The sequence below is a fragment of the Heliangelus exortis genome, chromosome 25, assembly GCF_036169615.1.
Source record: "Heliangelus exortis chromosome 25, bHelExo1.hap1, whole genome shotgun sequence".
NCBI classification, from domain to species: Eukaryota; Metazoa; Chordata; class Aves; order Apodiformes; family Trochilidae; genus Heliangelus; species Heliangelus exortis.
The window spans coordinates 3061907-3073935 of NC_092446.1; the positions used below are offsets into that span (position 1 = coordinate 3061907).

The following is a 12029-nucleotide window of genomic DNA, read 5'->3' on the forward strand; positions in this document are numbered from 1 at the left end:
ATGGGTTGTGAGCCACAGAGCATCAGGGTGCAGAACCCTCAGTTGCATCCCTGGCACCTTCTCCTCATGGAAGAGGCACAAGCCAAAAATGTTTATGGGCTTTTGACTCCCCCCTCGTGTGTCTTTTGGAATAGAAGGGAAAAAAAAAGGAATATATTGCTTTTTTTTCTTTTTTTTAATTTCACATAAAAAACCAGAAGGTGTCATGTCTGTGGTTACCCATGTGGGAGGGGATGGACCACGAGCTGCTGGTGAGATGCTCACAAGTCTGAAGGATTTCTTATCCTTTGGGATATAAATTTGGAAGAAATCCCTTATTTCATCCTTTCTTTTATCCTTTTAATCCCCTTCTTATTTTGGAGCAACCTGGAAAAACCCCTGAGGAAGCAGTTCCTCACTGGTGTCTTGCTGGATAACCAGGGTAAGAGCCAGGGGATTTTTTTAAGGGATTTTTGTGGTGAAGTGGGGGGAAAACCCCTTTCTGGAAGTCTTTAGGCTGGGGCTGGTGTGGGTGATGCTCCTGGGAGGTGCAGACAAGCTGAACCTCTCTTTTTTTTCTGGTGAAATCTTGATTCTGGCAGGGGGCAGTGAGCCAGCTCTTGGCCCTCTCACTGCAGCTGGAACTTGAGGGTTCTTTACCCTGTGTTAATAAATACACTGAAAAAAGGGGGAAAAATTAGGAGTTGGATCTCAATGAAAACCAATCCAGATGCTTAAAAATACTGGGGAAAATGCTAAAATAAGTGTGAGGGGAAGACATTCTGTTGTGTCTGAGTTAGCTGAGTTTCCTTTTCTGCCTTGGTTGTTCTCTGGACTGCTAAAAAAACCTCCTGGTGCTGCTGTAGGGGATGGGGTCAGGGGGTGGGTGGCATTGGGGTGCTTGGGGTTGCAGGGGGTATTTGGGGTGGAGGGGAATGGTCAGGGGGATGCTCAGGGGTTTTTCAGAGGATGCTCAGGGGGATGCTGTGGGATGCTGAGAGGATGTTCAGGGGATGCTCCAGGGATGTAGGGGATATTTGGGGGGGATGCTTAGGGGGATGCTCAAGGGATGCTATAGGGTCATGCTCAGGAGGAATGCAAGGGGCTTTTTGGGAGGTTGCTATGGGGGGGATTTAGGGGATGCTGGGGGAGATGTTCAAGGGATGCTCAGGGGGGATGCAGAGGATGCTTGGGGGGAAACTCAAAGCTCAAGGGGGATTCAGGGGATGCTTGGGAGGGGGGGGAGCTCAAAGGGGGTGATCCAGGAGCTGCTCAAAGGGAACATTCAGGAGGATGCTTGGTGGGTACCTTCATCTCCAGAGCCAAAAAGGATTAACCTGGAGCTGTCAGGATAAAGGAGCCCAGAGAGCTTCATTCCCCAGTTTGTCCCAGTTTCCCCTGGGTGTGATGGAGGCTCCTCAGGGTGCTGGGTGATTAAAGCAGCTCTGGTTGTGTTTTGTTTTTCTGGTTGAAGAGAAGTTGCCATGAGTGACCCGAAGGGATGGTGTTAGCAGCTTGCACAGTGCTGAGATGGAAATTGATCCCTCTGAGCCTCATTCAGCTGGTGATGAACTTGGAATTTATTGCTTCCCTGTTTAATATAGAGGAGGGGATAGGGGGAAGGCAAGTGGGTAGGGGAAAGGAAAAAAGAAAAGAAGGAAAAAAGAAAAGGAAAAAAAAAAGAAAAAAGAAAAGAAGGAAAAAAGAAAAGAAGGAAAAAAGAAAAGGAAAAAAAAGAAAAAAGAAAAGAAGGAAAAAAGAAAAGAAGGAAAAAAGAAAAGAAGGAAAAAAGAAAAGAAGGAAAAAAGAAAAGAAGGAAAAAAGAAAAGAAGGAAAAAAGAAAAGAAGGAAAAAAGAAAAGAAGGAAAAAAGAAAAGAAGGAAAAAAGAAAAGGAAAAAGAAAAAGAAAAGAAGAAAAAAAGAAAAAAGAAAAGGAAAAAAGAAAAGGAAAAAAAAGAAAAAAGAAAAGAAGGAAAAAAGAAGGAAAAAAGAAAAGGAAAAAGAAAAAGAAAAGAAGAAAAAAAGAAAAAAGAAAAGGAAAAAAAAAAGAAAAAAGAAAAGAAGGAAAAAAGAAAAGGAAAAAAAAAGAAAAAAGAAAAGGAAAAAAGAAAAGGAAAAAAAAAAGAAAAAAGAAAAGAAGGAAAAAAGAAAAGGAAAAAAAAAGAAAAAAGAAAAGAAGGAAAAAAGAAAAGAAAAAAGAAAAGGAAAAAAGAAAAGGAAAAAAAAAGAAAAAAGAAAAGAAGGAAAAAAGAAAAGGAAAAAAAAAGAAAAGAAGGAAAAAAGAAAAGGAAAAAAAAAGAAAAGAAGGAAAAAAGAAAAGGAAAAAAAAAGAAAAGAAGGAAAAAAGAAAAGGAAAAAAAAAAGAAAAGAAGGAAAAAAGAAAAGGAAAAAAAAAAGAACGAAAAAAAGAAGGAAAAAAAAAAGGAAGAAAAAAAAGAAAAGTAATTTTTAATTCAAACTGAGTGTCCAAAATGCCATCACTGTCTGAGTGCCTCCCTGCATGTGGGGTTGGAGCTGAGGATTACATGGAGCTGCCTTGTTGGGCTTCAGAAGTTCCTATTAGCTTAGAAATCCCAATTCTAGTTAATTCCTGACTCAGATGCCATCTCTCTGGGGCTCTGCTCCACAGGGTGGTCTTGCAGCCATCTGAACACAACTTGGGGGGAAAGAGCTGCTTCTGGTCTTCTCCCTCCTGCTGCACGGGGTGGTTGGCTCTGGAAGGAGGGATTTGATTAAAAAAAATCAGGTTTTGGGATCAGGGGGCAAGAGAAACCACAGTGGGGTGGTGAGAGCCCAAGTGCCATGTTAATTGGGGTTTCTTCATTAGCTTTAGTGCTGAGCATGGGGCATGGAGCTGCAGCCCCCTGCTGCTGCTCAGAATGAGGGGCTGGGATTTGGGGTGATGCTCACCAGGGTTTGGGGTGATGCTCACCAGGGTTTGGGGTGATGCTCACCAGGGTTTGGGGTGATGCTCACCAGGGTTTTGGATGATGCTCACCAGGGTTTGGGGTGATGCTCACCAGGGTTTGGGGTGATGCTCACCAGGGTTTGGGGTGATGCTCACCAGGGTTTGGGGTGATGCTCACCAGGGTTTGGGGTGATGCTCGCCAGGATTTGGGGTGATGCTCACTAGGGTTTGGGGTGATGCTCACCAGGGTTTGGGGTGATGCTCACCAGGGTTTGGGGTGATGCTCACCAGGGTTTTGGATGATGCTCACCAGGATTTGGGGTGATGCTCGCCAGGATTTGGGGTGATGCTCACCAGGGTTTGGGGTGATGCTCACCAGGGTTTGGGGTGATGCTCACCAGGACTTGGGGTGATGCTCACCAGGGTTTGGGGTGATGCTCACCAGGACTTGGGGTGATGCTCACCAGGGTTTGGGGTGATGCTCACCAGGGTTTGGGGTGATGCTCACCAGGGTTTGGGATGATGCTCACCAGGGTTTGGGATGATGCTCACCAGAATTTGGGGTGATGCTCACCAGGATTTGGGGTGATGCTCACCAGGGTTTGGGATGATGCTCACCAGGATTTGGGATGATGCTCACCAGGGTTTGGGGTGATGCTCACCAGGATTTGGGGTGATGCTGGTTAGGATTTGAAGTGATACTTCCCAAGATTTGTGGTGATACTGGCTGGGATTTGGGGCCCCACATCTCCCCCTGTGCATTTAAGTCCCTGGTTTATAAACTTGACCTTTGCATTTTAAAGCAACTCCCTCTCATGTTGCAATCCAAAGCTTTTAGGGCTGTTGTGCTGTGGAAGTGAGAGTGCTTTGTGCTGAGTGGGTCTTAAAAAAACAAACCCCAGAGCAGTCAGCTCTTATTTTTCCATCCTGTTAATTTTCATCCTGACTTTCAGCAATAAAAAAAGTTGGACAGATTAAAGCCTTTTTTTCCCTTCTTTTTTATTTTTATTTTTTTTTAAGCAGGCAGTAAGGTGCTAACTGCTGTGTTGATGGAAACCCCAAAGCACGTTCCCGTGGCTCCTTTCTTCTTAAATCCTGTTTTAGAATAAATCACACTATTTTTTTTTTTTTATTAGGACTTTATTTTAATTTCCTCCCCCCTCTCTTCTTACCAGGTACTTGTGTGAAATCCCCACTTCCCAGAACCCTTCCTGGACCTTCAGACCTTCTCCACCGCTCGCATGGTAGCAAGGTGAGACCCTCCAAACCTTTTCCTCAGCTTTTCTCTCTCATCCTCACTTCTTTTCCCCTCCTCTGAGCCTCTGGGATGCAACGTGAAGTTTCCATTTGGAGCTGGCAAATTCCTGGTATGCTGATTTCTAGGAAATGTGGCTGGGGATCATGTGCTTGGTGAAACCCAAGCATGTGTGATACCTGCCTGTCCTCAGCCCAGGGTTGGACATCTGCAGCCCATTCTCCACTTGAATTTTTTTCTCCTCTCCCTTCTCCAGGCTGGAAGATGGTAACAGCTGTACAGAGAAGGGGAGTGTAAAAATAAATTGGTTTGTGGTGTGGGTTTCTGTGCAGGATGTGCTGGTGGTGTATGGCATCTCCTGGAGATGGGTTTCTTGTCCTTTGGGAGGTGTTTGCCAAGGGAAAAGGGTGGCAAAGATGCACCCAGGGCATTGCTGCAAGTGTCTGTGTGGTGATTTTCATGGAGACAGCCAGGCTGGATGGGGCTTGGAGCAGCCTGGGCTGGTGGGAGGTGTCCCTGCCCATGCAGGGGGTTGGGACTGGGTGAGCTTTAAGGTCCCTTCCAACCCAAACCAGGCTGGGATTGAATGGTTCTACACTAAAAACCTGCAACACTTGGGATAATGGAGGTGGGGAGGGTACCAGCCACTGCCTAGCTTAAAAATAATAAAAAAAAAAAGCCTTTTGTCCTCTCTGCTTTTAAAAAATCAACCAAAAAAACCCCCTGCCAAATGGCTGGTTTTTTTGCAGCAGCAGCTGGGTTGGTGCAGGTTGAGCTGGGATCAGAACCAAGCATTAGTGCTGGGTTGGGTGGGGGTGTGCAGGAGGGGTGGGAGCACCCTCTGCCCAATTAAAAACTGGGGTTTTAATTACTGCTGAGCTGAGCATCCAGTGCAGCTTCACTGCTGGTGGCCAGAGGCTGCAGTTGGAATTGCTCCTGGGTTGCAGCTTCATGGTTGGGGGGCATCCAGTGCTGGTGGGAATCCAAGGTGTGGGAATTGCTCCTGGGGATTCAGTGCAGTTTAATTGCTGCTTAATTGCTGGTGGGGATCCAGAGTGTGTTAATTGCTGGTGGGCATCAACTGCAGCTGAAGTGCTGGGGGGAATGGGGATCACCAGGGGGGATGCAGCTGCTCTCCCAGCTGAAGGAGGAGGAGTAAATAATATTTGCAACCCTCTCGTTGGGAAAAACCCTCTTGTCCTGGGTTTGCAGGAGGAGGAGGGGTCCTGCCCTTGTTGCTTTTGGGTGATTCCAGGAGTTAAAGTTAATTTTTTTTCCATGAGTTGAAGGCAGGAAGGGAGCAGGATGTGCTGCTCTGAGCAGAGCACATGTTGGGAGTCTCCTGTTTGCTCAAGTTTTGAAGCTTTTTTAAAGTATTTCGTGTTTATTAAGGCTGAAATAGTTGCACTTGGTGGAGAGAATGTACCCAGATGTTGAAATCTCTGGATTTTAAAGCTTGTTTATTGTAACTCTTTAAATGACAGATCAGACAGTGCTGCTGGATTTTCAGATCTTCCAGAGAGGTGGGACTGGGGGGAGGCAAACAGGAGACACCCCCAAAGCCTTTCCTTTAGCTCTGAGGAGGGACTTTGTCCCTTGGCAGGGGCTGGAGACAGGGAAGGTGGCAGCTCTGGGTCCCCTTGGGTGGTGCCACCAGTGCCAGGAGGTCTGGAGTGGAGCTCAGTTTGGAGCTGGAGCAGAAATCACAGGTTTCTGCTAAGGGCTTGGCTTCAGAGTGGGAAGAGTCAAGCCTAAAACCACCCCAAATGGTGCAAAACTGCCCCAAAACATCCCTATCATCCCCGTGCACCTTTCCTGGGGCGTGCTCAGGATTTCTTTCATCACCTTCCCATTGCTTTTATTCTCTGTATGGGGAGATCCCTTCCCTCCTGGTGCCCTTCATCACATCCTGATGGGATTAAATGAATGAAATTGCTGAGGAGGGGACCCCTCACCTGGGCAGGGGGTGTTTAACCCTTTCTCACCCTCTTTCCCCCCTGCATCCATCCCTCTGCACATCCCAAAGGGATGGAGGGGGGGTCAGGAGGGTTTTGCCTGTTTTCATTTCTCCACTTGCAGTTTTCAGCTTGTGGGTAAGAAAGCACCAGGGGAGTGGGTCAGTAACCCCCAGAGGCACAGGGTCATTAATTAATCCCTTCATTTTATCCAGGATAATTAATCCCTCCCCTGGATTCAGAGCATGTATGGAAAAGACTCCAGCTTGGACACCTCCATCAAGCTCACCCAGCTCTCACCACAGCCCCCTGGTATTTAAATCTTGGGGAGCAGCACATTTATTTCTATTTTTTCCATTTAATTTCTTTTTTTCCCCCCTTCTTATTCCCTTCTACAACTGTTTTGTTTCAAATGAATTAGGATTTTGAACCCCAGCCAGGCTGCTTCTCCCTCTCCAAGCTGGAGATAAGCTGGCTTCTCTTAACCCAGTTGGAGCCTTTTTTATTTTTTTTATTTTTTTTTTTAATTTTTTGCTAACTGGAGGAGTCTGGGGCTCTCTTCCTGACGTGGACCAAGATCTGAAGGGCAGGTCCTGTGGGCTCCATCCCTCCCACTGTGGCTGACGCAGAGCTTCTCCCCTCCTGCTCTCCTTGGCTGCTTTCCCTGGATGACTCCACTAATTGCTTACGTAGGGCAAATAATGAAGGAGGATGCTGGGGATGTATTTTTAGATGTCTCTTGGTGGGATTTAGCAACCAGCAAGCTGGAGCCATCCATCACCTCCTCATCCATCTTCCTGGTGGATCTTGGGAGGTCCTGCCCCAGGAGGTGGAATTGCTTCTGGGGGATCTTTTTTTGGGGCTTCTCCTGGTTGTTAATAAATGGATTTTGGATGTGGGATCCCTGGGGCTGTGACAGGGGTGGCAGGAGTGTGGTTGTGCCATGATGGGCATCACCACCTCCTCCTTGCTCATGGCCATGGTGGTGGTGGCTTGGAGAGCATCTCAGTGCCTCAATCATGGAATTGTTGGGCTTGGAAAGGGCTTTTCAAGGGCTTTTAAAGGCCGTTTAGTCCAACTCCTCTGCCACTTGATCAGGTTGCTCAGAGTCATGTCCAACCTGACCTTGGGTGCTTCCAGGGACAGGAAATCTCCCAGCTCTCTGGACAACCCAGGCTTGGTGTTTCACCCCCCTCAGCTTGAAAAATTCCTTCTCAAATCAGTGCTTGTGTGTTTTCCAGTGCACAAACACTCAGGAGATGATGAATCTCACCCCCAAAGTTGCTTTTTTGGGTGTTTTTTTTTTTCTGGGTGTTTTTTTTTTTTTTTAGCTGTCCCCATCTGAAACCCCAGCAGAGCAGGGGGGAAGGGAGCAGCCCCAAAACCTCAGCAAACATCACCCCCAAAACATTAAACATTAAATAAGAATAATAAACATTAAACCCCCCCAAAATTAAACATTGCAACAAGCAGTTCCTTTATTTTTCCTCTTTGCTTCTTCCATTGTGGGGCTCTTTGTGTCTCAATGGTTTCCTGTCCCTGGGAAGGGGGGAGGGGGACTTGGGCTCCAGCTCTTCCCTTTCCACCCGGGTGTGAGGAACCCAATTCTTCTTTCCAGCACCACTTATCTGCCCTGGGAGCTGAAAACATCCTTTCTTTCCTCTTTTTTTTTCTTTTTTTTTTTTTTTTTTTTTCCCCTTTTGAATGATTTCTCCTGCTGCTTACCATCAGCTTCCACACCAAAGGCTGTGGGAAAAGTTGGGCAATTAAAGGGACTTGAATAGATCTGGTTTCTGTCTTCAAAAACCTCATGGCTTTCTAATTCTCCATCACATGTTTCCTTGATTACGTGGCACGCAGCTACCAAAATAGCCTTTGGGGCTGAAGGAAATCATCAGGAAATATGTTGTGGCTTGGTTTTGATTTTATTTATTTCAACTGAAGGCAATTCTCTTTTCACCAGGCTCCACCACTGGAAAAAAAAAATGGTGTTGGCCAAAAAAAAAAAAAAAAAAGTGGCTTTTCTGGCACCTCGGTGACGTCAGGAGCTGCAGGAAGAGCCAATTTCTTAAGAGCCTTGCTGTGAATTTTCTTTTTATTAATTTTGGTGTCGTTATCCACCCAAATAGTTGGGATTCTTTTGGTGCTGGGTTTGCTTTAGGTTTTGGAGAAGATGTTTGCTGTGTCTCCAGCTCTTTCCGTGCAGAGTGATGCTTTGCTTGCCTGAGATCTCAGCCTTGCTGGGTCTTTTTGGAGTCCTCTTGGTGGGCAAGAGGCAGTGAGGTTTGAGGTGGTTTGAGGTCGAGGTGCTGCTCCCCAAGTGGTGTCTCTGATCAATGTGTTATTCCTGGTGGAAAAGGATCTTCAACTCCACCAAATAACTCCCAATGGGGCTTGGAGCACCCTGGGCTGGTGGGAAGTGTCCCTGCCCATAGCAGGGGGTTGGGACTGGGTGAGCTTTAAGGTTCCCAACCCAAACAATTCTGGGATTCCAGGGCAGATGCTCCTGGTTTGGGAGATGGAGTCTTCCCACGTTGCCTGGGATGCACGGTACCTGCAGTGGGATTTTGGATACAACTCCTGGCAAACATTGACCTCAGGAGGATGAAGATGAGTGCTGGGGACCTCTCTGAGTGTCCCCATTGCTGTGACCTTACAAAGCTGTGGGGTTGTCTCTCTGGCTGGTGTCAAACCTGGGGGTTTTCCTGCTCCTTCCCGAGGTGGGGAGCCTGGGAAAGGCTTTTGAGATACTGGAGGAGGCTCCTGCCCGGGGGAGCTGTTGATGTTCTTTAAGCTTTTCTTCTGCCCCCAAGGTCCTGAATGGCTCATATCCCATTTCTCCCCAGATCCAGGGCTTATGCAAGGAGACCATGACCACTGATGAGGCCACCAAGAGTGAAGGGGAGGTGCAGGTGGCTGCTCTGGCTGAGCATGGGGAGGACATCACGCCAGCTCAAGACCGAGGGGTCCTGAAGGTGAGGGGGGGGCTGCTGGGAGGGTCCTTCCCCTTCTGCAGTTTGGGGTGCATGGGGACAGCCACCCAGGGCTGGAGGACTGATGATTTTTTAATTATTTTTTGGTGGTGGTGGTGGTTGGGAAGGAGATGAGTGTCACTTGGAGCAGTGGTTGAGGCCGATGGGTTCGGGCTGCCCGCTGAATTTCCCTCCTGTTGTGTCCCTCACCAGATCATGAGCTGTAAATCCACAAAGCATTTTTGTGTGTGACTCAACAGCAGTTAGAAAGAGCAGATGCCTGAGGTCATCCCTGCTGCTCCACATCCCCCCCTCTTCCATCTTCAAGCCCCTTTCTGCTCCCCAGCACTTGCTCCTCTCCAGTTGAACAGGACCTGCTCTCTAAGAATAGCATCCTCCTCCCCCTGCTCCATCCCCAGCTCCAGAACTGCTTGTTCCAGGCTGGAGTATTAACAAAAATAAATAAATTAAAAAAAAAAAAAAAAAAAAAAAAAAAAAAAAAGTGTTGACAAGGAGGGAGGAGTGAAATGACACACCCCAGGGAGGAAAATGTCCAGGATTGTGCTGGAACCACCAGGGTTATCCTGGATGCCTCTGCAAAGGACCAGCAGCTCTCTGCTCCCACTGTGGCTTCACCTTGGGGTTTATTTTTAGGGCCAAATGGAATGACACCCCCCCACCAGCCTTTGGTTTAGGGCAGGGATGCATGTGTGTATTTATATTTTTGTATATATGCATGATGTCTATAGGTGTGAATATCTTTGTGTTCATGTAGATAGATTTTCATAGATTTGCAAGCCTGTATAAATATTTTTACATGTACATGCATGTGTATGTATATATTATATATATTTATGCATTTATTTGGCTTTTTATGTATTTGCACACAGCTGTATAGTGATAGGACAAGGGACAATGGTTTTAAACTGTAGAGGAGCAGATTTTTTAACTGGGTATTAGGAACATGTTCTTTACCTTGAGAAAAATGGCACAGGGTGCCCGGGGAGGTGGTTGAGGTTTCATCCCTGGGATTGTCCAAGGTGATGCTTGAGGAAGCTCTGAGCACCCTGACCTGGGTGAGGGTGTCCCTGCTACTGCAAGGGTTGGACTGAGTGACCTTGAGAGGTCCCTTCCAACCCAAGTGATTCTTTGATTCTATGTCTCTACTCATGTGCAGGTGTAAAATGGGGTGTGTGTATCTGCCTAAGTGAATCTCTGTTTTTATATAGTTAAAAAAAAAATAAAAAATAAATAGAGAGACAGATCATTTTTCTCTCTATCTCCATATCCATTCTGAGCTGTCCTCTGGCCTCCCATCTCATGGGTGCTTTCTCTCTGCCAGCTGATCAAACGACCTGGCAGCACAGATGAGTCCCCTATGATTGGGGACAAGGTTTATGTCCACTACAAGGGCAAACTGGCCAATGGGAAGAAGTTTGACTCCAGCCGTGATCGGAATGAGCCCTTTGTCTTCAGCTTGGGAAAGGGTGAGCACGTCTGGGGGGGGATGCTCAAGGGTGGGATGGACCCTAGAGGGGGTGGGATGGTGCCTGAGGGAGGTGGGGTGGTCTCTGGGAAAAGTGGGATGGTCCCTAGGGGGATGGGATGGTCCCTGGGAAAAGTGGGGTGGTCTCAGGGGGGGTGGGATGGTGCCTGAGAGGGGTGGGATGGTCCCTGGGGGAGGTGGGGTGGTCCCTGGGAAAAGTGGGGTGGTCCCTGGGAAAAGTGGGATGGTCCCTAGGGGGATGGGGTGGTCTCTGGGAAAAGTGGGGTGGTCTCTGGGAAAAGTGGGATGGTCCCTGGGAGAAGTGGGGTGGTCCCTAGGGGGATGGGATGGTCCCTGGGAAAAGTGGGGTGGTCTCTGGGAAAAGTGGGATGGTCCCTGGGAGAAGTGGGGTGGTCTCTGGGGGGGTGGGATGGTGCCTGAGGGAGGTGGGGTGGTGCCTGAGAGGGGTGGGATGTTCCCTGGGAAAGGTGGGATGGCCCCTGGGAAAGGTGGGATGGCCCCTGGGAAAAGTGGGATGGTCCCTGGGGGAGGTGGGATGGTCCCTGGGAAAAGTGGGGTGGTCTCTGGGGGGGGTGGGATGGTGCCTGAGGGAGGTGGGGTGGTGCCTGAGAGGGGTGCGATGGTCCCTGGGGGAGGTGGGATGATCCCTGGGGGGGGTTGGATGGTCCTTAGGGGTGATGGGATGGCCCCTGGGGGAGGTGGGATGGTCCCTAGAGGGGATGGGATGGTTCCTGGGGGGGTGGGATGGTCCCTAGAGGGGATGGGATGGTCCCTGGGGGGGGTGGGATGGTCCCTAGAGGGGATGGGATGGTTCCTGGGGGGGTGGGATGATGCTGGCAGTGGTGGGGTGGTCTTGGGGGCTGATAGGATGTTCCTGGATGGAGTGGGGGATGATCCTGGGGAGATCTGGGATGATGCCAAGGGGGCTGGGATGATCTCGAGGAGGTGTGGACCCTGTTGCAGGACCACTGTGTGTCCACTCTGTGAGAAGTGACATCTGAGGGTGGTTTTTTGGTTGGGTTTTTTTTTTGGGGGGGGGCTGCCATCCTCCCAGCCCCCAGGCTGCCTTTTCTTTGGGCTGCTGATTGCTTTCCCTGCCTGATGTCTGCCTCTCTCCTAGGTCGGGTGATCAAGGCATGGGACATTGGGGTGGCCACCATGAAGAAGGGAGAGATCTGCTACTTGCTCTGCAAACCTGAGTATGCCTATGGCTCTGCTGGCAGTGCCCCCAAAATCCCCTCCAATGCCACCCTCTTCTTCGAGGCAAGTGTGGGGATGAGCTCCCTCCCTCCTCTCCTGCCTCTCCAGCCAGCTCAGAAAAAAAAATAAATAAAAAAAAAAAAACAGGAAAAAAAAAAAACAGGAAAAAAAAAATAAAAAAAAAGAAAATAAATAATAATAAAACCCCAGCTTGGATTCCTGAAACGTGTCCCTCTGCTCCAGGAACCTCTGC

General features: G+C 48.4%; 1 protein-coding gene across 2 annotated transcripts in view; it reads left to right on the top strand.

Annotated features, from left to right (window-relative positions):
• FKBP5 (FKBP prolyl isomerase 5) overlaps positions 1-12029 on the top strand; it is a 29168-nt gene that overhangs the window by 4635 nt on the left and 12504 nt on the right. Inside the window, exons 3-6 of one of the 2 annotated variants that reach the window (XM_071768436.1) lie at positions 4063-4139; positions 8950-9072; positions 10412-10556; positions 11697-11839. In XM_071768436.1, the coding sequence (XP_071624537.1) occupies positions 8968-9072; positions 10412-10556; positions 11697-11839 (393 nt within the window). In that variant the 5' untranslated portion in view covers positions 4063-4139; positions 8950-8967. Of the gene's footprint in view, positions 1-4062; positions 4140-8943; positions 9073-10411; positions 10557-11696; positions 11840-12029 lie in introns of both variants that reach the window. The other variant, XM_071768438.1, reaches the window with a different exon arrangement.